General features: G+C 41.9%; 1 protein-coding gene across 5 annotated transcripts in view; it reads right to left on the bottom strand.

Annotated features, from left to right (window-relative positions):
• The window catches only part of PHLDB2 (pleckstrin homology like domain family B member 2), a 54,139-nt gene continuing 28,726 nt past the window's right edge, over window positions 1–25,413 (bottom strand). For 2 of the 5 annotated variants that reach the window (XM_054163338.1, XM_054163337.1), the window contains 11 exons: window positions 23,438–23,593; window positions 21,764–21,874; window positions 20,944–21,033; window positions 18,319–18,462; window positions 17,260–17,433; window positions 16,458–16,598; window positions 15,797–15,896; window positions 13,545–13,559; window positions 10,211–10,418; window positions 6,486–6,576; window positions 5,557–5,722 (listed from right to left, as the gene is read on the bottom strand). In XM_054163338.1, coding sequence (XP_054019313.1) covers window positions 5,567–5,722; window positions 6,486–6,576; window positions 10,211–10,418; window positions 13,545–13,559; window positions 15,797–15,896; window positions 16,458–16,598; window positions 17,260–17,433; window positions 18,319–18,462; window positions 20,944–21,033; window positions 21,764–21,874; window positions 23,438–23,593 — 1,386 coding nt within the window. In that variant the 3' untranslated portion in view covers window positions 5,557–5,566. Of the gene's footprint in view, window positions 1,875–2,849; window positions 2,936–4,615; window positions 4,836–5,556; window positions 5,723–6,485; window positions 6,577–10,210; window positions 10,419–13,544; window positions 13,560–15,796; window positions 15,897–16,457; window positions 16,599–17,259; window positions 17,434–18,318; window positions 18,463–20,943; window positions 21,034–21,763; window positions 21,875–23,437; window positions 23,594–25,413 lie in introns of those variants that run through there. The other 3 variants (XM_054163341.1, XM_054163339.1, XM_054163340.1) reach the window with 3 other exon arrangements.

Consider the following 25,413-nt stretch of genomic DNA (forward strand, 5'->3'; position numbering starts at 1 on the left):
TGAAATGCCTTCATTGTGTCATGCAGGATACAAAAAAATCATTATTAGAAAACCTTTATAACCATATTTAGGAGCAAAATCAAGATACATCAGGAAAAATAATAATTATATAAACCAAAGCAATTTACCTCTGATAGTGTTTTAAATCATTAGATTACAGGCTGTGATCAGCACAGATGATAACAATCATCTTGCAACAAGAGTCCCTTCTGCCATGATTCAGGGCGAACCTGGAACAGCCATAGCACCTGGACACACCACCAAAAAAATCCAACTTGGTCATTACAGATAAAGGGTTTAAAAAGCGTAACAAAAGCATTCTGCCAGCACACTTCTGCTCGGCTTTCAGCTCTTAACTTGTCCATCAAAAGCCATTAACTTTTCATCAGGAAAAAGTCTAGTGTGCTTTCTTCTGTTACACAAAGGACTTGGCACGTAAGTTTTGATTATTGAAATACAACCTCTTGTAAAAGACTTTCTTGTAGATCAGTTCAATTGAATAATTTATGCTTCTGCAATAGTACTCAGGAGACTTGCAAGTGACTTTAAAATGGGTGACCACTACCCCCTCAGTATTTTTATAGTTTCAGGAATCTCACCCTCTGCTACTGAAAATTTTGGGTTTGTTTCTTCTTATTCATACACTGCTTACCATAAACTCTTAGAACCTGCCTTTCTCTTTTTAATCTAATGATTAGCATTATTCTGTGCAGGTATGCATTTGGGGGAAAAAAAAAATTATCTCTGGGGCTGAAAACCTGGCTCCAAAGAATTTAAGATAGGTAGAGATTTTGATGCTGGCTTCAAGAGGACCAGTATTTGAGAGGTTTCAGTAGAGCGTTCACATGGCACAGAGTAAGGTTAGAACCATGCACAAATGAAGACTGCTGTAGGGTCTAGAATCATCTGATTCTATCCAACACGGAAGATTTTAACCCCCCCTCTTTATGAGGAAGTTAATACATGTGTTTCCATTTCATATCCTTGTGGAGAAATGCACCTTTATAAAGCTCTCCTTTCCTGTTGTGTCCCATAGGTGCAGGCAGTTGGTGCCGCTCTATGTTTGAACACCCGGAGTATCGTAACAAATCAATTACATTACAAGTCATGAAGAGTTTTGGCACTGTCCCCTTACAGAAAGTTAGGTACAACTACCTACATGAACACACCACAGTAAGGGGATTGGATAACTCTTTGGCTCTGTTGTAACACTGAACTGCTAAGGCAAGAGCTGTGTGCGCCTTAGGGTCTTATAAAATACTTGACTAAAAGTTTTAAAAAGTCACCTAATCATCTATACATGATGCTGCTGCATATTAAAATATATGCTTGCTATACCTTTTTTTATTCCATTACTAGCATTCTTGCTTACTGATGAGAACACACATTTCCAGACTGTTTAGCAGTTTATGAAGACATCCTCTGTACAAGAGAACTAGTAGAAAATTACCACTGAGTCAAGATGCTGTAACTGAAATTGCCTGATGCTCCATTTTGGAGCACTAGGATTCTCTCAACAGCTTTTTCTCTTTCCTTGCTATAAACATCAACTAAAAGAAGTAACACCCTCCCACCCCCCTTTTCAATGCATTTGTAAACCCCTCTCGTTCTGAGGTTTTGGGTGCACATCATGAGGAGGACGCTTCGGAGCGTTCACTGGCTTCTCAGATTCCACTGCGTATGGCTAGCTTCATGTGTGACAGTATTGCAGGATGCCCTGTCGGCCCCGTTCCTTATAACATGAAGTGGGTGTAGCCCTCTGCGCCGGTGACAATCACATCCATCCATATTCTCATGGCTTCTGGTGAAGGAGCGACCATGTAGTATATCCGGTCGTGGGTCTTCACACTGAAAGTGAGCAACGGGTTGGGACTCTGAAACACACCAGAAAGACAAGTATCAGCAGAATGAATTCACTGATTCACAGACTGTGTCGGGTTGGAAGGGACCCTCAAAGGTCATCTTGGTGATTTTATCCAGCCCTGCTGCAGTCAGCAGGGACACCTCCAACTAGATCAGGCTGCCCAGGGGCCCATCAAGCCTGATCCTGAATGTCTTCAGGGGCAGGACCTTAACCACGTCCCCGGGCAACCTGTTGCAGTATTTCACCACCCTCATTGTAAAGTACTTCCTCCTTAAATCCAACCTCAATATACCCTGCTCCAACTGCAAATCCTTCATCCTTTCCCCACAAGCCCTTCTAAACAGTCTCTCCCCAGCCATTTCTTGGCAGCAGAAGTGGAATTACAGGGAGTTACAACAGGGAGAAAGAGACTTAAATAAAACTGCAAGATGTGTTTGAAGTGTTTGTATCCACCAGAAATGCTTTTTAAAACATATTTGCACTAGACTGACACAGTAATACAGGGCTCCAAGCTGTTGTTTCATGATCAAATAACTAACCCCCTGACTCTGTCTAATGGTCAAAACCACCTTGGCTTTCACAAATCCACGTGCCAAGGACACATTCACCTTGTTCACAGCTCATTGAAAGGACAGATGGGGGGGCAGGGGATGCCACGCGCTGTTTGCACCAGTTCACTCCCTCCCCATGACAGACACATTCGGCCATCCTTGGTTTGGCACACCCACTGATTTCAGTGGTCTTGCCACTGGACTAAGGAATTCTCCACAGCAGGCAGACACTCTTATTTCTGCTTTCATAATATCCCCACTTCCCTCAGTGCTAATCACTGATCTGGGTTCATCTTCTTTTTCCACCACTCTGGGGGAGGAAACTCTCTTTGTTTGTTTCTTCTTTTATTTTTTCAGTCACATCAGCCCTTGACTTTACTGCAGCTACCACACTTTAGGCATTGCTATACGATAGTTAAAACAGCAAAGTTTACCTTATATGCATTCTTTAGATGATCATAATAGACTTCTTCAATAGCTTGAAAATATATTACACCTTTTAATTTAGTTTCATGTTTGTCTGAAATGGAAAAGAGAATGACTTGAGAACTGAAATGAACAGTACTTCAAGAAGCAACAGCTCAGTTTGCAGTTCCAGAGATGTTCAGCTGAGAAGTACCTGGATTAACACTTCTGCCTGTGAAATCCTTCAGAAATCTTCCACCTTTCTTAGTAGCTGGTCAGTTTTACTAAGAAATGGCACTTGAGTGTGTTTTCTTCTTCACCTTGTTTCCAAGGAAATAAAGCTTTTGCAATTTCCTCATCCATTTGCAAGTCACTTCCTTCACCTAAGTATCTAAACACTATAGCCAACAGAAGGACAGATCTCTCCAAGATACATCCCATTTTCCAGTTCCATGAAAGCCAGCCAGAATTCACACAGCTCAGAGGCTAAGCTCTACAGTTTGCTTTCAAAGTCAAACTGTTACGATAAGCAAAGCTTCACATTAGATCCTTGTTTGTGCTTCCTACTCTCCCCCTCGGTCTCAAACTATTATTTATCATTCAAAGGTGAGGTCAGCAGGTTGTAGGCACATTTCTATGAGCTCTGACACATGCAAAAGTTTACAGGAAACTTAAAAGTTCATCATAACTGCCTGCTTGCACTCTCCTGCTTGGACATCCAAGGTAAAAAAGCCAAACTAGACACAGTGTGCCCTGCTGCCAAAAGGAAGTCCCCATTTGCCTCACAGTGTAAGGGAGAGTTACTGCAGGGAGGCTGCTAACAAGGAGTAGATTGTTACCTAGTGGTACAAATATCCCACTACAGCAAAGCCAAAATACAGGGTGGGAGTCTTCTCACTTAAATTTTGATACCTACAATACAGACTTAATCTCCCTTTAAAGGCAATGGAAAGAAGCAGACACTTCCAGGAGGTAAACTATTTCAGACATCTTCTGGTACTGCCTTCTGTCCCAGCATTAGCTTGTGAATCATTAGGGCAAGGATACAGACTGAACATAACATCGTAACGGCCACAGCTAAAATGTTTCACAAGAAACATTGATGATAGGTTGGACTCTCTGATCTCAAATGTCTTTTCTAACCTGGTTAATTCTATTCTGTTCTATTCTGAACAGGGCAGATAGCATCTAGGGTACTCTCCATTTTCCTGCAATGTAAGGTAAATTGTTAAATATCCTAATGGGGGTTAAGCAGCACCACAGCTGCATGTGACACCCAAGGCCAAACTTCTTTCCAGACTTAGTACTTTTATACTAGGGACACATAATACCCTCTGATCCCCCTGTTTGACACTAAACGGTCATGCAGAACATCTTTATCAGTCCCATGAGAGTTTCTGCTGTCATTTGGAAGCTTCACCAAATTCAGCTTACATCAGTATCACACAGTATCACTAAGGTTGGAAGAGACCTCAAAGATCATCGAGTCCAACCTGTCACCACAGACCTCATGACTAGACCATGGCACCAAGTGCCACGTCCAATCCCCTCTTGAACACCTCCAGGGAAGGTGACTCCAGTAGCTGCAGGCAGTTTCAAGAGCTTCATAGGATGGCAAAAAGAAATCCCAGAGAGCAAACACTGCAGTGTTGGGAATGTCCCTGCCACCCTCAAGGAACCAGTAGAATCACAGAATGCCTTAAGTTAGAAGGGACCTTTAAAGGTTCTCTGGTTCACCCCCCACCCCCTGCAGATGGAGGGACAGATGTACCCAAGTAACGACTGTGCAACCTACCTGCATAATACGTAAAGGTTCTCTTGTTTCTGTCAAAAACAAACCACCGCTTCTTCCAGGTTTTGATTTTGCCTCCCATTTTGATCAGAAAGCCTCGGCAGGTCTTCTCCGTGAGGGAGACATGGTAGCAGGTCTCTATGTTGTGCCCAGCTGTCTCGATGTGACTTCGGAGGTCAAAGTCTTCCTTTCTAACGGGCAAATAGCGAGTCAGGGGTCGGGCCTACAGGGAAGGACAGAAAGTCATAGTATGAACAGAAGCCTTAACTTCTCCTTCACCCTTCTTGCTGCAAGGACACAACTGCAAGGTGCCCACAGATTCCGAGTACAAACCAAAGAAAAATAAAGCCGCAATCCTGATTTTTCTTAAGAACTTGTAACTTCACAAAGTGTTGGAGAAAACAAACGACCCACCCCCAACAAAATGAGAACCCCAAAACACAGAAGTGTTTATAAAAGCCAGATTAGAATCATGGAATCATAGAATCAGTAAGGTTGGAAGAGACCTCAAAGATTAAGTCCAACCTGTCACCCAACACCTCATGACTACTAAACCATGGCACCAAGTGCCACATCCAGTCCCCTCTTGACCACCTCCAGGGATGGTGACTCCACCACCTCCTTAGGCAGCACATTCCAATGGCTAACAACTCTCTCTGGGAAGAACTTTCTTCTCACCTCCAGCCTAAACTTCCCCTGGTGCAGCTTGAGACTGTGTCCTCTTGCATAGGAGTTTCTTGAAATTGTCAGCTGCTAAGTTTAACTGTAATACTTGGACACCTATCTAAGGCTCCAAGAGCCCACACAAACTTCTGGCTGCACAGTTACACCTCAGAAATACCAAATGCATCTACTCCATGGACAGCAGTTCTCTTTACCATTTGCAGAAATACAGTCAGGCCCTTCTGTGTATCAAGGGGCAGTCCTTCCCTTAAAAACCATTGCATGTCACTGTTATCTCACCTGTGCTCTTTGTTTCTCACGTATTTTGACTTCCTTTTCAATTAACTTTTGCCTCTGGCTAGTTTCTTCTTCCAGTCTTTTTTCTAGTTGCTCTCTGCGGCGCTTTTCTTCTTCCAGAGCTCGCTTCTTAGCTTCCATCTCCCGCTCCTGAACACAAGCACATGCAGAGCTTTAATTATATGTGAAACTAGAGCTGGTAATGTAATTTCTAAGATTTTGCCATCAACTTTGAGACAGCAGCTACTGTATCTGTGCTTTGGGATGTAGTATACAATAGAATGAACCAGGTTGGAAAAGACCTGAGAGATCGTCAAGTCCAACCTGTCACCCAACACCATCTAATCAACTCAACCATGGCACCAAGCACCCCATCCCATCTCTTCTTAAACACCTCCAGTGATGGTGACTCCACCACCTCCCTGGGCAGCACATTCCAATGGCTAACAGCTCTCTCTGGGAAGAACTTCTTCCTAACATCCAGCCTAAACCTCCCCTGGTGCAGCTTGAGACTGTGTCCTCTTGTTCTGGTGCTGGTTGCCTGGGAGAAGAGACCAACCCCCACCTGGCTACGACCTCCCTTCAGGGAGTTGTAGAGAGCAAGAAGGTCTCCCCTGAGCCTCCTCTTCTCCAGGCTAAGCAACCCCAGCTCCTTCAGCCTCTCCTTACAGGGCTGTGCTCCAGACCCCTCACCAGCTTTGTTACCCTTCCCTGGACACCTTCCAGCAACTCAACATCTTTCCTAAACTGAGGGGCCCAGATGTATGAGGGTGAAACCAGACCAATATAAGGGGAAGAAGTAACTTTTTAAGTGTCTATTAGGGTAAACTCTTCAGGCTCCAATGTTGCATTTAGGGGGATATTATCTAATTAATATGCCCGCTCTTGGGTTTACTCCTAAGGTGATGCTTACCCTGGTCTCGAGCAGCCTGGTCTTTTCAGCGTGTGCTTGTTTCAGAAGTCTCTCCATCTCTTCTATTCTTGCAACATTTGAAGTGCTAGCACTGCACAAAAATCCAGAGTTATTTTCAATAATACTTGGCACTTCAAGACTTGTCCTACTGTCCAACATAGGCCAGCTTAAGGATGGAGCCATTCTGTTCTGGTACCATTCAGTGCAGTAGGCACTGACAAAAGGTGATGTATAAAGTATATGGTATGCCATCAATGTATACATTCCCCATGCAGAGCTGTGAAAGATGCAGACTCAAGTGCATCTTGTCAGCCCCCTGGGATCTGTCATCTTCTCCCAGGTAACAGAATGGATGGAAGCGGCTACCATGTCCTAACAGCACACTAGCGATCCTCAGAGCTGGCATTAGCAGCCATCTGAATATTCCAGTCCTTCTGCCTGTAGACTGTCTCTGTTTTGTCTCTCAAGAAATGCTCAATAAAATGAAGGACTGAGTGGTATTCACAAAGGCCATTCAAGTGATAAAGCAGTGTCAGGAAGGATCTACTAGTTAAATAACCAGGAAGCCAAAGAAAGAAGGGCAATCACCAAGAGTGCTAGATCCTGGCCCAGCAAGACACAGCTATCACTGCTGCCTATCCTTTTTTCCTTTCATTTCTTTTCTCCAGTACAATCCCTTTGTTTCATCTCAATTTAACAGCCACTTCAACTGTGCCATTACCATGGCGTGCTATTTTATTTTTCACCTTATGCTGTTCAAGAAAAACAGTTAAGTACTATTGTATCACAGTAACTAAGGTTGGAAGAGACCCCAAGGATCATCAAGTCCAACCTGTTCCAACAGACCTCACGACTAGACCATGGCACCAAGTGCCACGACCAATCTCCCCTTGAACACCTCCAGGGACGGCGACTCCACCACCTCCCTGGGCAGCCCATTCCAATGACGAATGACTTGCTCAGTGAAGAACTTTTTCCTCACCTCGAGTCTAAACCTCCCCTGGCACAGCTTGAGACTGTGTCCCCTTGTTCTGGTGCTGGTTGCCTGGGAGAAGAGACAAACCCCCTCCTGTCTACAACCACCTTTCAGGTAGTTGTAGAGGGCAATGAGGTCACCTCTGATCCTTCTCTTCTCCAGGCTAAACAATCCCAGCTCCCTCAGCCTCTCCTCATAGGGCTAGTACTCAAGGCCTCTCACCAGCCTTGTTGCCCTTCTCTGGACACGTTCAAGTGTCTCGATGTCCTTCCGTTAATAATGCCATTAGACTAAAACACTATGAGAGGATATAAAATCGATTCAAATGTTTAGGGAAAAGAGAAACTGGACTTGGAATGGTGTAGAAAATATTCTCTGACCACTCAAGGGGAAGTGGGTGTCAGATGGCAGGTTTGTTCATGGTACTTAACAGCAAACAGAACAACTCTGAAGGGACATATATAGAATGGAAGCAGCCTAAATATGTGTCCTGGGCAAGGAAAAGCAAGAAGTAAACCCAGCATCCTTCACTTTCTGAACACACATCTGATGCTAATGTTTGTCAGACTAGGATGTTTGTCAGAAGGGTGACGGTCTTCAGAAGCTATTTCTCTGGCTGATACTGGGGATACATTCCATGAGAAGATACAATACAAAACCAACAGATTTCATTTAACTTAAGCTTGCAGAAAAGATACAATCCAGCTGAAACCTATCTGAATGCTAAAAGCTGATTGTCTCTGGGAAAAAAAAGGAGAAGAGGCCATTGGCTTATTAGATGCCTAACCTTGGTTTGGCCCAACATATGTCTAGTTGATGGGAAAGAGAATGTGGGTCAAATAACTTCAGTAAAAGCAATGAAGCCATAAATTAGAAGTCCTCTGAGAAACTTGGAAAATTAATTGCAGTAGGTTTTCCCATATTAAACTGGCTAACACTTCAGCTTAGTTAAACTCTTTCATCCTTGCTTATGCTGCTCGCAGAAATTAATGCAAAGCTGAAGATCACAATCTCTGACACCTCAGCCATGGAAGATAAGTTGCTAATGAACCCTGAAGCAACTACTATTTGGCAAGCTGATGAATGACTACAGCAGTTTTGTTTCTTCTGTACTTCGAGCACGGAGAGATTTTATGCATTCCAGGAAAAAATGTCTCTCTCACCTTACATAAGGTAAAATATAACATATATATGTCAGAACAAAAGCAGCATAAATTGTTCTCCTCTAAAGTCTGATGTGGCTAGAGATGATTTTCAAATGGCATCTAAACCAATCCAAATTAATTTTGCTTAAGGGAAGTTTTGTCAAGGAAATGTCTTCCAAGTTTTAGCAACAAAATTAGCCCACATTTTTTCCTTCTGTCACCAAAGTTTGCCTTGTAAGAAACTGAAAGATGTTGGAATGTTTGTTTTTTTCCCCCCCTGTTTTTTGGATTTGTTTGGGTGGTGGTTTTGTTTGTTTGGTTTGAGGTTTTTGTTTGTTTTGTTTTGGTGGTGGTGGTGTTTGCTTCTTCTTGCATTGGCTGGAAGCTGCAAAAGAGACAGAGGGAAGCAGAAGGGCAAACAGCACCAGTGAAATTCAACAGCCACTGGGGCTCCTCCATCCTGGGTTGGAGACTGCACTTGCTGGTCAGAGCAGCAAGTCAAAGAGAGATAGGTTTCATACTACTGCCGTGTTAGATCACTGCACAGTGAATTCCCAGCTTGTCTCCAGCTACCAGAAACTTGCTGTGTACCTGTTTAAAACAGAATTCTTAAAACCAAGTCCTAATGATTTTGCTTTAAAAAAATCAAAGCCAAACAAAATGAAACAAACCAAATCTCACAACCCCCAAACCAGCCGGAAGAATGACTGCCACTGATGTTTTCTGAAACCCTTAACACTGCACTGCTAAACACTACAGGAGGAAATCAGTGGGCTGATACCCTGCTAAAGGAAACAGATGCTGTATGAAACACAACATGCTATCCAAACAAGCTGTCCTTGTGTTCACAAAGGATTCTTAATCCTGTGACAACACAGTACTTAATTAATCATCCTCCACTTAGGCTGGTGAGACAGCCAGGCTGGGGCTATGAGCAGAAATGAAAGAGCTAGCTATCATTGAAACTAGACTGTCAAAAGAAAATGGCACACAGTTCTGAAGCTCAGACACTTGGCACAGATCATTGACGTTCTTTTTCCCTGAGGAGTGGTGTTTAAGTTGACAGTGTCTGTGGATGAGAAAAGCAGCTGAAGCCTCTAACCCTTTAAAGTGCCATCTTTTCATTTTTACTGACCCAGAAGAAGGAGAGGGGTAAAATGAATGCCAGGTGAGCCCCAGGTGCTTCAGCATAAGGGCCAGTGAGGGAACACACTGAACTTGAAGCTTCATCACCAGCAGATGTCTTTGAGGAATGTCCTATCACAGGAAATTCCTTCCCTGTAATGACCAAGGAAGGAAGCTCCAGGTATGACCCACTCTGAAAAGAGCATCATCATTTCAGTTTGGAACTGACACTGATTTCTCTGTGGCCTTCAACATTACCACTTAGCCTCTCCATAGTTTAATTTTCCATCCCCAAATAAACAGTGAGGTAATAGTTAAACCTGATTATTAAGTGCTATACAAACACCAGATATTATTCCTGCCTAACAATCTTGCTTTCTGAACCAGTCAGCAGCACTACCATAGCATCAACATGTGCACATACTCTTCTTCGTTATAACCCCATAAGCATTAAAACATCAGAAAGAAAGATGATTTACCTGGATATGTTATCAGGTGAGCAAGCTGATATGCTTGTCTCCATGCTGTCAGAACTATCCAGGCTTAATGTATCAAAGGCATGGTCCTTGTAGCTACGATCTGGGTAATGGAAGCTGTTCAAATACACGTTTGACTCAGACGCTGTCCTGCTGTAGAACTCAGGAGACTTCTGCCTTTGGTTTTCACAGACACGCTGATGGTTATACCCTACAGAGTCAGAGGAAACACTGATTTTACACAGTGTGTTAGCAGCACAAACATTCTGAATGTCACCTCAGACTTAGCTGCACTGTGAACCAGGTACTACAAAATCAGGGTTAATTTCACAAGTGAATCACAGCTGAAATAAAAGCTGTAAATATCTGGTTTAACTGACAGACACAAGTACATGCAGATTAGCATGGCTGACTATTCAATATACATTCATAGATGTGCATTATCAGCATTTAATCTGAATTAATGAAATGTTAATTTTCAAATTAAAATTAGACCTAATCTGGAAAGTAATGCAGTTCAATCCAGGGATCTAGAAAGTTCTGACCATCGTCTTGAGCACTTGTTTGGTTGATTTAACTGGATGGCGATTGTTTTTTGTCTGTTTGGGGAACTTTGCCTTATGGTAACTCCAAACTGGGCTTTTAGATTCAGCTAAAACAATACAGCCTGCTTGCCATCACAGTTACTAGTGCAGGGGTACTTCCCTGGGGTTGAAACTACAGATCACCCTACTCGATTGAAGCAGATCCCTGTAGCTCAATGACTGCAAAGAAAAACAAGGTTCATGCAACATTTAAGTTCTTCATGCTGTTGTTTTTCCACAAAATCATCCTTTCTCAAAAGCCATCCCTCTTGAACACAGGAAACTTTGTTTGGCTGCATCTCCCCTATAAAAATATTTCTTCAGAATTATTTCCATCTCCTGACTCCATTCCTCTTTGTAAACAATGCAGAAGTATTTACAGAGACTTGCAGAGAGTTTGTTGAGCTTGCCTGATGATGAGGGGAATACAAGAGCAGCTGTTGGTTCACCTGCTGAAGTTATTTCACCATACCCTTCCATCTGTGGGGTTTACAAATGCAGCTGCACTGCTCGTATCTTTTCCTTCAATCAATGAAAGATTTCTTGATCACAGTTTTATCACAGGAGGCTTGATCACAGTTCTGACACTCAGCCAAATTGATAATATTCTCAGCCTGCTCCTGACACAAGATTTGAGCTGGCGGCAGAGCTGGAGATCAGGAAGGACTGTTGGACTGCATGAAAATCTCCCAGGTACAGGAAGGTAGTCACTGACATTCCATGTATTTAAGATAAACAGACACAGAAAGAATGCAGACAAATGTACAAATGCCACAAGGTCCAGATAAAGATTTCTGCTTGACACCATGAAGACACTGATGTTAGGAAAACATGCTAAGAGCTGGAATATTTTCCTGTCTTGTTCTCATTCCCTATCTGCACATACAAGGTTATTCTCTGGTACTTGTTACCATCCCAGAGTGAGCAGAGTTCCAGTTCAGGGAGCTAACAGCTCCAGTTCTACCTTGGAAAGGCTGTAAAGGTCTCCACGCTAAGAAGCGTGACTAAAGCTGAATAATTAAAGCATATCATTAAGAAAATAATGGCCTACAAGCATTTCCAAGGCAGATAGTTTCCTCTTTCCTTGTCACTTCCCTCTGTACCATACAAAAGTTTTTCACAGATAATTAGAGCTAGTTGTTAATCAACTAACAGGGCTTTACTTGACATTTGAAGGAACAGTAAATTTCAATGAAAGTTCATTTGCACCAGTTAGTAAAATGACAAAAGGAACACAAGAAGACCTCAGCAGTCACAGAGAACAGCATCACACAACTGTTACTGATTCACACGTGCAGTTTGGTTTTTCCCCCACTATTGTGTCAAATGCTGCTGTTATTACAGATAAGCAATTACCTTTGGAATGACTAATTGCTCCTGTGAAATGGTTATAAATGATTCATTATGGAAAGAAAGAAAGGGGAAAAAAATTACTGAAATACCTTTATTCAGATGCATGTTTTTCTATTGAAGCTTGTGCAAAACCTTGCCAGCTCAGGAATCTTAATTTCATGCCTTATATCTCACTGAAAAATAAACCCTTCCCAAAGGCCTAGTAAAACAGAGCAGCTTTACAAATGCTTTCCTGAAGGAAAGCCAACTTTCCATGAAGATACAAAACCAGTTTTTAAGTAAAATGTTTATCAAAGTCATGTAATCATGCAAACATAACTAAACACTGCAAGAAATGCACCATTGTTAGGTTGCAAAATGAGACACGTCCACAGAGGCACAACTTAAGCTGATGTTCTCACATTCTTCTCATGTCATCAGCCACACAGAGCACAAAGCTCCAGGTCAGAGAAGCCCCACCACCAACCCCCCTCCATTAAAGCCCCACTTGCACACCAGGCAGGCAGAATCTGCTGCTTAAGGAATTTTTAACTGCTCAAGCACCTATCCACAGAATGTGTATTGTAAAACATTAGACTCCTTGTACAATCGAGCACTTAGTTAAGCTTCCCACTGGCCAAACACTTGTATCAGCCAACTCTAAGCTGGAACAAAAGCTAAAATGTTTCTTGTTTCAGGGGCTCAGATTCTCTGTAGTGAAACAGTAAGCTTGATGCTGTTAACAGCCATACTGCTAGCCAAACTACTGCAAATACTCATAAAGCCATTGCATTTAAATGTATATACATACATATATACACACACACACACATATATATATATAAAATCCAAAGAAGTTATTGGATAGAATCACAAAAAACCCCACAGAATTATGGCAAGGTCAGAACTACAGGTGAGAGCTGTTATTGAAAGAGGCACTGTCAAGTATGTTAAAACCCCCTTAATGTTTCCTAATAAAAAAGATCAGAGTACATCTTCCTTCATTCCTCTTCTTTTTTTTTCCTTTTTAAAAGATTGATATTAACATGTCAAAATACATTTTTTGTATGGAAACATGCCAAGGTAGGAAGCCCAACTCTGCCTACATTGTCACCCACAGATCTGCAAAGACTTCAAGATTTTCTGCTCCACTTGTGTGGCTATGAACAAAGAAGCAAAAAAAAAAAATTAAGCCTGCATAAAGCTGCAGCTCTGCAGATGTTAGCATTAATCAGGAGTTTTGCTGTGGCAGGTTCTTTGACAGCAGGAAAAAAAGGAATTTTTGAATTGCTGTCATTACTTAACCATTACAGAGAGGTTTTTCAAGATTGTGAGAACTACTTGACAGTGCTGAAGCAATCAGTACTTTTGCCAAAACACAACAATGATAGACACAGCCAGGTAAAGGGATGCTTTCATACCTTTTCTGGCTTTTCCTGTGGTCAATAAGAAAGAGAGAAGGGGAAAGAAAAGGGCAAAGTGCTTTAAAAATCTTGTAACTTGTTTGTACACATACACAAGCAGTGCACTGCTTTCCTGGAGAGCTAAGAAAGAATACAGGTAACCTTCCTGGTAACCTAACTCCTCTGTCCAGTTTTCTTCCCAGTGCTGTTTGGTCTTCCACCTTAACTCCTGGCTAACCATTTCCTCTTCCATTCTGGAGTCCATCCTGCAGACAATGGGACTGAATTGGCCAACCCTCCCTCCTTGGTCCTGCCTGTCCTGTCCACCCAGCAACCCATAGGAGCTTCCTGGGACCATGATCTGTCCTGTGCAAAGTCTCTAGATTATACCAAACGGCAGCTTCTTTGTTCTTTGCAAATGTAGTTTGCTCACCAAGGCACACAGACAGAAGGTGAATTCATAAATACAATCCTTCAAAAATAATTAATGAATGGCTGCTAAGAAATAGCTTTTTCCACTAATGACTTGCATCAAAGGTGTGTCCTCTTAAATATTTTATAAGTGGCTCTTAACTCATGCTGTTTCTTTTAAGAGTAATTCTTGAACTCATATGACTGCCTAAACACAATTTTGGTACTCCTGGAATAAAGGCTATGTAGTGATTAAAAACCTATGGAAATATCTCCTACTGAATCTAGACTATGACTTATTCATTAACATTGATTGTTCCTGCACAAACACACACAAAAAGGAGATTGAAATTAATTTTCAAACTCAAATGGCTGTTCTTCATTTCCTGACTTGATTTTTAGCTGAATGTTTCATCCCAGGCTTTTATGTTTATCTTCTTGAAGTGAAATAAGAAAAAGAAGAGAATGCTGACTAGAGAAGATTTATTTCAGACCATGAGTGAATTACTGAAATGCATCAAGATGTCAGAGAAAGCATGGTAGGTTTGTGGAATGCCCGCTGCACCACTAAAGCTCAGACCCAACAAAATCACAAGTGGATCAGCTCTATCAAGTGAATGCCACAAGTCATGATCCTTTTTCAGCAAGCTTGTTCTGTACTGAATCATATTGGTGCATATGGCTGACCTCAGTCATCCTCTTTGACCCTAAACAGCTGCTGGCTCTGACAAGTCTGATAACAAGTGGATGGATCCTATCTCAGCTTAGGTTAATACAATTCTACAAAAAGACTTCTATTGATAGCAGTGATGCACGTGCCAGAAAGAAAAGAAAGTGACAGATGGCACTGAGGAACAACTCCATTTGAAGACGGGACACTCAGGAACAATGCATGTCATTCAAGCAGAAATGAAGCCAACAAACAACAGACACAGAATCCCATAGCCTCCAAGACTGTGTTTGAAAGACATAACTTTCTTCTGGATCCAGAATTGCCATGTCCCTGTTACAGAAATGCAGCTATCCATCCACAGCAGAACCACTCCTTCCTTGCTAAGTAGGTGAAATATTTAAGACCACTTAAAACACTGCAGTTCCAAAGTCTCAAAGGTACCTCTGTCTGGGGAATTTGTCCAGGCAAAAAAACATATATATATAGCTGTTGAAAAACAATGTTCAAGATCACAACATGAAAAGAATTCGTAATAAAAAAAAACAGACAATGTGATACAGTCTCAAAATCAATCACTTGAATTACCCAGTTAACCTTATGTGTGTTTTCCAATTCACTTTTCAATTTGCCAACCACATGCTTCAAAACTACATGTGCCACACATGTCTTAATCTTAACATCTGACTTTGCTGATACCTGAAAATTACATTTAGAGCTTGGGTTTGTTTTTTTTTCCCATCAAGAAGTAAACTTCTTTTTACAGACCTGCTGATTATAGCAACACCACTTGCAGATCCATCTCCTGAAAAATTGAACACTGTATCACAGTATCACAGAACATCAGAGGTTGGAAAGGACCTCCAGAGATCATCAGGTCCAACTCCCCTGTCAAAGAGGGATCACCTAGCGTAGTCCACACAGGAATTCATCCAGATGGGTTTTGAATATGTCCAGAAAAGAACTCCCCAACCTCCCTGGGCAGCCTGCTCCAGTGCTCCATCACCCTCACTGTAAAGAAGCTTCTCCTCATGTTGAGGTGAAATCTTCTATGTTCAAACTTGTACCTGTTATTTCTTGTCTTATTGTGTACCACTGAAAAGAGATTGGCCCCCTCCACTTGACACCCACCCCTCAGATATTTCATTCATTTCTGTAAGTAAAAATTAATGAAATAAAAATGTCTTACCTTTGTGCATCCTTCTGGACTCTGACTCTTTGGCCATGGTTGCCAGGCAGTGAGGAAGCACGCTGCCACAGCTGTTGCTCTGTCCTAATGGTAAATGTCCCTGCAGGAAATTGTGCAAATATGTGATGAAAACTACCCTTTGAGAGTTCTGTGAATCAGCAACTAATGGTAAAACAACTTGCTTTGTCATGGCTATCAATGTCATGTCACATCAATCAGCCATGGGTATTTCAGTCGTGTACAGTCTCCATTTTAGGCAAAAATATTTTCAGAGTACCATCTCCACCTTCCTGCTGTTGTTATTTACCACACCACAGATAAAGAGCATTTTCACTTTATACATAACCTTATCTTTACTGTCAGAGGCTGTAAGTAGGAAGGAAAACAGCCTGCTCTGAGTCTAGAATCAGTTTGCACCAGCTTGAAAATACAATTAGTAAGCTAGTAATCATGCATTAATGTATCACAGCAGGGCATTTCCAGTGGTCAGGATGAAGACTGGAAGCATGGAAGGCTCCATGTATTCCTATATGTTAATCAACATGAAATTCTTTCAAAGTCAATTTCAGATGAGAATTTGGGGGGGGTGTTCTATAATACTGACAGTGCTTGACCTCTAATAGACACACTGGAAAGCTGCTAACAGCATGCAGCCACCTACTTTAGATGCAACACTGCGTCCCAGCGTAGCACTGTTGAAGTGCGGTGACACAGCCGGCGTCGTCTTCTTGCGAGGCAAAGTGTCACTCATGTACATGCACTCCCTGTGCTGCTTCTTCCGCTCTTCCAGGTTTCTGAAATGCTTCAAATGTCATTTGTTACAGCTTTGACAAAAGGAAGTGACCTACTTGCTCAGTCATGCTCTCTATACTAAAGGTGACAGCCTGGGAACTTCATTGGAAAGAAAGAAATGTAAACCACAGAGCACCTTCCTAGGACTTCTACAACCATTAAAATGATGCTGACAAAGGAAACACCTCATGGGCACATTTTGTGCATGTGCCTGTACCTATTTTTTTTTCCTAAACCCCTTAAGTCTGAAGGGTGGAATCCAATTACAAAGAAAACATTCATTTACATGCTATCCCAATGAACTGGTGGCCTAAAACCTATACAGCTTTTGCGAGGCATTGTTCAATTGCATATGAAAAGCTAATGAAGGATTTCAAGCGTAGCCACATGCACTTCATTGTTGCATGTCTTCTGAAAGTTGCAGTGGCTCCTAAATATTAGTATTTGCCTCTGGGCTGTTTACATAAAGGAGAAGTTTTGTTCAGTAGCATTCTATAATGCATTGAGTTCATTTTCAAATGAGCAGTGCTTTTTAAAAGCAAAACTGTGCATGTGTTATCAACCCACGATCTATCATGCTACTACAAAAACTTTACAGGTACATCAACTTCATGACCACCATAACAAAACCAGACAAAATAATCCCAAGTTATCAGCTTTGAATCTGTTACCTGTTGTTGCCTGCGGTGTTTCTTAGCTGGCAGAGGTGGAGGTGTATCAGATAAAGGAATAGGATCTACATGAGTTGCCATGACCTCAGGCCAATGGACTGATGGAAGTTGAGCAATAGAGCGAGGAGAAAGAGAGTGAGGAAACACAAATCCAGAACAGAGAGGTGATCTTAGCTTTGTAGAAAAAAGAGAAATTACACACAGAGTTTTCTTTGTGGAATTGCTCAAAGATCCGGCACATACAAGCTGCACTTTTAGCACTGTGTTTGTGGTAGTATTTAGCAGGAAAGGAGATGTGTTGTATCTCTCCAGGCATACTGAGCCACCAGAAGCAGCACAGAAGTACCAAATTCTAAACCTGCTGCTGCCTTATTGCAGCACCAAGGCTGGTGGCTTTACATTTGTCAGGTTATTCCATTCCTTTAAAAAGGGGCTTACTAAAAATGTGCTTCTGGTCATTACAAAAGCAGAAACATCACAAGGAATGAAGAAAGGAGAGTGTAAGCTAGAAGACAGAGACTGGACAGACTCTGTGGAATAGCTAAGATAAAGAGAAGCTATCCACCTCCCACAAATATTCAAACCATGCTTCTATCACCTCACAGGAAAAAAACACAACCCAAACAACAACAAACCCCCCAAACAATGTGAAAAAAAATCAGGTACCAAATGAACACCTAAGCACCACTGAGAGAGTAATCGTTAAGCTAATCATTAAGCTTGTCCACAGACCATTTACCAAAGGTGCAATTACATTACAGTGTTTCACAAACTGCCACTCACTGCTGTTTGAGTCACAAGCATTCGGGTTTGTTGGACTTCAAAGTCCTATCTACATCATCAAAGACACTGCGTCAAAGAACTGGAGCAGTCCTTTACTATGAAAGTGTTGCCTGACTTGGCAGCTGCCAGATGGCAGTTTGCCTTAGGGTCAATTTGTTACAACTTGCATTATCAAAAAAGAAAATAAAAGCAAAGAACAATAATTAAAAACAAAAAGAAAACAAAAAGGCAGCTATGAGAGAAATGCAAACAAAGGGAAATGTCTCTGCAACAAACCTCTTTATTTTGTGGCTGGCTCGTCAGCACAGCCGTGGAAGGCTCAGTGGCACCTGCTTCAGCATCTGTGGGGGGCTGAGTGGAAGGGGATATACTCGTGGAATTGCCATACAGCTCACTAATTTCACTTACACTGACATAGCCCTAAAAGGAGGAATTGAGAAGTTAAAAGAAGCAAAAGCCAAAAGGCGTGCAAGAGTATTAATGTCTCCAGCATGATGAAAGTTAGTTGAGAGGGATACAGCCAAATCTTTGTTATAATTGAAATACTTCATCAACAAAATTATTGAGCTTTACAAATGTTGAGTACTTGCATTCTGAAAATTGTTCTTCATTTAATGCCAAAAAAAACCCCCATTTGTGTAATCAAAAAGCAAATGTACATTAAGTGACCAAAAGACTTTACTGAAATGTAAAACCCTTTAGAAATTAGGTAGCTCTTTCTTGGGAAAGCAGGTTGGGAGGGAAAGGAAGAGCAAATCTTATTCATCAAATCTTATACATTTCTTTTTTTTTTTAGTAGATAAACCTTTGTTTAAATAATTAAATAAACCCCCACCTTACCCTGCTTTGTTTTTTTTGCCTAACCAATGAGCTATTTTGAGTAAACCAAATCACTTCCAGAACTGGGAAGAACTTACATCAGGACAAGCCATTGCTACTCTATAAATCATGCGGACACAACACCTTCCATCTGTGTTGTCTGGAAGTTGTCTCTAACTCTTAGGTGTTACCAGGAGACTCACATAAGACTCTGTCAGTGTAAGCTCCACAGCCATTCCATTAATAAATTCCAAATAAACAAACCTGAGGCAGCAGGCTGAGGAAAGACACAGACATCCGTGTACTTTTGCCTGCAGAGAAGACCTATATCTTTGGAGTCTCCTCCAACCTTGTTGATTCTGTGATAAGCATCCTGCATCTTTACAGGAGGCCCTGTTACTTTCTATTGCTGTACATGCAGAGCATAAGCTGCAGGGTGGATGGCAGAGAGTTAAAAGTGTGTGCTTTGCTGAGGAGGGGCTGGGAAACTTTAGACTGCGTGGTGAAATTAATTTCTGTGTGCAGGCAACTTGCTTAAGCCTGGGTGCCATTTGGTGCCTGACTTTTCAAGGTGCCAAAACAGAGGAAAGTTAAACCAGACTGAGGCAAATATAACATCTGTCAAGGAAAACAATTTCTTTTATAGGACAGAGCCTATGGGGACATTGAGTATGAAACAGAAACCCCATACTGATTCCTCTCTCATTTGCCTTGGAGTAAGTTCCAGCTGACTTCACTGAAGTGAACAGAACAACACTGCTGGATAATCCATTCCAATAAAAGGGGTCAGGCACACTTAATGTTCTTGCATTGTGGTTAGACAAACCTTCATGTAGACAGGAAAATAAAAACCAGAGACAGAGCCCACTGTCTGTTACCAATGAACAGCTACATCTCCAAATTAAAAAAAATGAAGCTTCCCCTTGCCAGATGTCCTGGTGGGAGGCCAGATGTCCAGGTCAGAACACAACCTAGGACACTGAAAGTCTAAGCATCTGCAACATGGCTTGCACTGAGGAGAAATGCTCAACCCCCAGTGACATGTGCTGGAGTCCACCCAGGTTCTTGAAGGCCAAATAAGTAAGATCACATCTCCCAGGTACTGAAAGGACACATTGTTGCTTTAGACTTCAAGAGCCCAACTCCCACAGTGACAACTGCATCATTAGATGTGGCAGACCTTGTTGAGGGCTTCCACACAAGTAGATCTGACAAGTCTAGTCAGACCTCTTAGGCAGAAGTTAATGGAGCAGCCATAGATCCCTGTCAGCATGTTCTAAATGCTAGACTTTCCACTACTCCCTTTGTAACTCTGTGTTTAGCTGCAATTTGCAGACTTATGGAGTCAAATCAAGAAAATAAATCTGAGTAAATGCTAATATCCTATGTGCTGAGTGAATCTGTGCAAGGGGCTGTGGCTTACGTGACACTGACCTTGCTCATAGACCCTGAGGCTCAAAGGGCTACTCTCAAAGCTATGAAGTCTTGACAGTTACAGGTAAACTCTGGGTCTCTTTGTGCATTACCCAAATTCACCCAGCTTTTGTCAGCAAAGAAATATTTGATGCCTTTAACTATTCAAAGCAGTTAGATAAATAGCTCAACAGGCACCTTACAACCACAACAATGGCTTTTAACAAGATCAAAACGTGTTCTTGTCATGCTTTACTGCAGAGCCTTGGCATAGAGGCAGGGGAGGAAATAGTGAAATCTACAGTGCAAAAATATGACTGAACTGTCTTTGTACTTGAATAGAGTTATTCCTGGCCCTTATTCTTCTTCCCTTCAATGAGGTTGAATTGTCTATTGTGAGAAAATTAGACCCACACACACATTTACCCCACCATTTTCCCAGAGCAAGAGATTACGGTGATACCAGTCACACCAGGGAAAATGTCAAGAGAAGCTATTTTTGCTCATGCATGCATTTGGAGAAGCCCATGGAACAGCTTTACAAACTAATTTCACCACATCTCAAAAAAAAGAAGTATGACTAGAACTTCACTAAACACTGAAGTGCTTCTGTAAGAAGAGTTATTAATAATTACTTCGGGTAAAGTCAAAAGCTGTGAATCTCTTTACCTCTTTTAGACTGTTGGGACTGACAGGAAATCCCTTTCCTCCAGAAAGCATGGAATATTTCTTTTCCAGATTACAAAGATTCTCTTTTTCCTGTTAAAACCAGATATTTTCTGTGAAACACCAAGAGCCACGCAGTGAAAACAAAGGCTAGTTATTTTCTTAACCATACAAAGAAACACGCTGGGATAGGAGGCTAGAAACTGCACAGCAGAGCTTCAACTTCATCCATCAACTGCAAAACTGAACAAAAAATTGAGGAACTGAATGAAAAGACTGAAAGACTTCATTTAATAACCACAGTCAAACCCAAGGGGTCTTGTTTCAGCATTTTGAGAATCCTGATTCTGCTTAATAACCTATCCATGATTTATCTTAAAAGTAAAACCTAAAATGGACAGAAAGGCTTCTTGCCAGCTTCTTATTAACCAGGTGTTAGCTGATGTTCAGGAGCTTGTCTGGCAGCGTGGTATGAGCTATTACAAGCCCAAAACCTGAGCTCTGCTCGCAGTTCCAGCATCAACACAGGATTGCACAGGCTCTGGCACCTGGGTGGGTGCCTGCGGTGGAGCCCTCTGAAGCTGGGGCACCACTGAAACCCTTTCCATTATCATATGACTTTCTCAGGAAATCTGCTGATTAATTGCTAAAAGAAGAGAGAAATCTTTTTAAAGGTTAATGGATACAACTACTATTTGTCACATTATCACCCATTTGCTACCTTCTGCACAAAGGATGTTTTTCTTGTGCTCTGAGTTCTTCTGTTCAGTGAAATGCTGTTCCACAACAAGATAAAACTATTTGATAGACAACAGATACTTACCCTTTGCAGCATCATTATTAAGTTGTTTTTCTCTTTCACAAAATGATCTTGTTCTCTTTGTGCTTGTTGGACAATATGATTGGCTTGCTTTTTGAGAGCAGAAATCTTTTCCTAGCAGAAGAAGAAAATAATCACCATTTACCTCTGTTATTTTTCAAAGCACAGCCTGCAGCTAAGACCCTGCTCAGGAGAGTTCACTCACTGATATGAGTGAAGCAGTAGGAAAAGAAGTTCTTACAAGACAGCTCCACTGAAAGAGGTAATTAAATAAGATTTGAACAGTGAGGAGACAGTTTATTCAAGAGATGAAACCAAATATTCTTTGAGAATATGATGACTAACATCCCTGCACTGGACAGAGCTGGTTTAGAGCAACTCCCAGTCTCTAAAAAACTGCCCTGTAATTGGTTAGAAATAGGATGGATGAAACTGAGCTTTAAGATATTTCCTTAGTTTGTCATTCTATTATTATTTTAATAAACCCATTTAACATCAGCATTAATCATGAGCAGAAAATAACTGTAGTTTTGCCCAAAGTGTACAAATCTCCCTTCTTAAAGGAGAAAACACAATGCTTTGGCATTTTTTGTAGCAATAAAAGGGGTAATTTTCATATGCAAATATACAAACAGAGCATAGAATTTTATTGATTCACTTCCCCTTGGAGAAGTGTCTGATTTCATCTCTGTGGGGTATTACAAGGCCATCATCTTCACTCTGCTTCAAAAGCTTTTTCAAGGAGGAAAGGGTTGGTCTCTTCTCCCAGGCAACCAGCACCAGAACAAGAGGACACAGTCTCAAGCTGCACCAGGGGAAGTTTAGGCTGGAGGTGAGGAGAAAGTTCTTCACAGAAAGAGTAATTGACCATTGGAATGTGCTGCCCAGGGAGGTGGTGGAGTACCCGTCCTGGTGGCACTTGTTGCCATGGTTTAGTTGTCATGAGGTGTTGAGTGACAGGTTGGACTTGATCTCTGAGGTCTTTTCCAACCTTACTGATTCTATGATTTCACGAAAGCTTTGCAGGTTTGTATTTGGTTTGGCTGAACTGGAGTCAGTTCTCCTCAGAGCATCTGTCTAGTGCTGTGTTTTGCAGTGCTGTAGCTGGGTGTTGATAACACAGCAGCGTTTTGGCTGCTGCTGAATAGAGCACTCAGGCTGCGCTTTTCCAACACTTCCCCACCCCAAGAGTACACTGAGGGGTGGGCAAGATCTTGGGAGGAGACACAGCCAGCCAAATGACCCAAACTAGCCAAAGGGGTATTCTGTGCCATATGACATCAGCTCAGATAAAAGAACTAAGTGAAAGAAAGAAGTGTGTGTGTGGGATGGTGTCTGTCCTCCAGAAAAACCACTACACAGAGAGCCCTGCTTCCTGGGAGTCACCAACCACTTGCCTGATGATGGGAAGCAGAGAATAGCATCTCTCTCTGCCTTTTCTTCCATATGTGGTCTTTTGCTTGCGCTTATCATTATTATTAAATTGCTTCTATCTTATTACCAGCTTTTGTTATATTTTCCCCTCTCACCTGTCCATGTAAGATGGGGAGTGGTAGAGCAGCTTTGGTGGGCATTTGGCCCCCAGCCAGGGCCAAAGCACCACAAGTTTGTAGGTCCATTTAACCTCCTTTTTGCCCAGCAATGAAGAACAAACAAATGGAGCATGAGTGCTTTTACCTTTCTACTGACAATGCTGCGCTGATACTCAGCTACTTCACGCAGGAGCTGCTGTGTCAGGTTTTCCTTCTCTTCATCTAACCTGCTCTCATGTTCAAGCTGCTGAAATTCCAAATCTTCAAAGTGTTTGCTTTCTATGTCCAAGAGATCAGCATCCTAAGCAAAACAAACAAACAAAGTAATCATACTGTCACTGACACCAGAGCTCAATGCTTTTAAGACCTAAGGACCTAGCCTTCCAGCCTGGCCAGTAGGTGTATTGCTGCAGAAAAAAGTATCAGTCTACTTTTCTGGATTGCCTTGGGCCAGGGCCAAGCCAGGTTCTGTTAGGAAAAAGTGTCTGAATGAATGCTGCAGAAAAGACCTAAGAAATGAAGACACACCTGCCTTCTGCTTAGGGATGGTGAGATAGAACTTAGGCTGCTTTTCAGCATAAGAACTGAACACTCATCTCTCTCCTGCCACATCTGTGTATTCATAACACAGATTCCTACTTACAAGTTCCATAATTCTATAGAAAAGGCTGCTTTTAACATTAAATACTTGAGCTCACTAAAATAGGCACATTGTACATAACTTACAACACAAGAAAAATCTATCTCCTGTAAGCAGTTTCTCATTTTACAGTAACAGAACCTTACTCCTTTTCTTACTTCACCCAAAGGCAAAGGTTAGTGACCGAGGTGAGCAGATGGATCTCTATAAAGGCACTCAAACACAACTTTCCATGCACCAGGGAAAGACACAGGGTTTAGAAACTGAAGAATCCAAGTTACTATATGAAATAGCAACATCTTTCCATTATTGTCCAAAGATGTGCCTTTCACTTGTAGGGAAATAGTGAAGAGATCAAAAGCAAAAGCTTGGGCTAAAAATTACAAGCAGTTACCTACAACACAGAAATACTTCAATCAAACCAGCCACCTTCATCATTCAATACAAAGAGAAGGGCTTCACCTGGGCCACCAAAGTCAACAAATTCAGGCTATTTTGTACCAAATTAATTGCTCATGAGGCAGAAGAACAGACTTCAGACAAAGGCAACTGGTAGCCAGCTGAGCTCACAAAACATATTCTTTGTGAGATGAATTAGGGAACCTCCATAACTTTCACAAGGATCCTACTCAGCAGTGTAGCATCTGTAGGAGGATAACTGTCCATGCTGTAGGTGATGGCTTCTTGAACCTAGTACTCCTGCCTTTTTACTGAAAGTGTATTTTATTACACCAAGTGCACTCCCTCTCTTTGACTAAAAACAAGAGACATCAAAATATTGTCACTTATAATCTATTAATAAACAAAGAGCAGACACAATCTCCCCATGGGCCTGTCTCATCTGTAAAAATGTGGACAATGTTATCTGAAGAGAAAGGTAAAGTCCTAGCATGGAGCAGGGTCTCTTCAGATCTCTGCAGGAACCCAGGCACCTGTTCATTTACTCTTATCTCTATGAGCCCAGACACACGAGAACAAAGCAGCTTTGGTGATTTCATACTAACACTGAAGGATGGAGTGTGCTAATTAACTTTAAATAAGCCATCAGCAAGATCAATACTTTCTCTCAGTGCCTTCTGCAAACCCTCAGGTTCCAGAAGTCTCCAATGAAGAGTCCTTCTTGCCCAAAGGGAGAGGGTATATTCACTGCAGACACCAGAAGCATTGTGCCAGCTGTTCACTGCCGTGACCAACCCAAACCCCAGACCCACCCTGCAGCAGCTGCCACAGTGACTCTGGCTGCCTGCCTGCTCCCCTGGGCACAAATGAAGAAGTTACTGAATTCACCACCTTCAACCCTTCTGTGCTGGCAGTAAAGCAGCACCACATAACCTGCTGCAGACTCAGGTATTTAACCCTGTACCAGGCTTATTTTGGGTGAAGAAGATGCTTCCTCTGTTTTGTGCAGGACACTTAACAGTGTTTTCATAGCTGCTGCTATATCTGATAGCCACATGAGATCTACTGTCAATACAGCTGGC

This window comes from Dryobates pubescens, chromosome 8, assembly GCF_014839835.1.
Source record: "Dryobates pubescens isolate bDryPub1 chromosome 8, bDryPub1.pri, whole genome shotgun sequence".
Lineage (NCBI taxonomy): Eukaryota > Metazoa > Chordata > Aves > Piciformes > Picidae > Dryobates > Dryobates pubescens.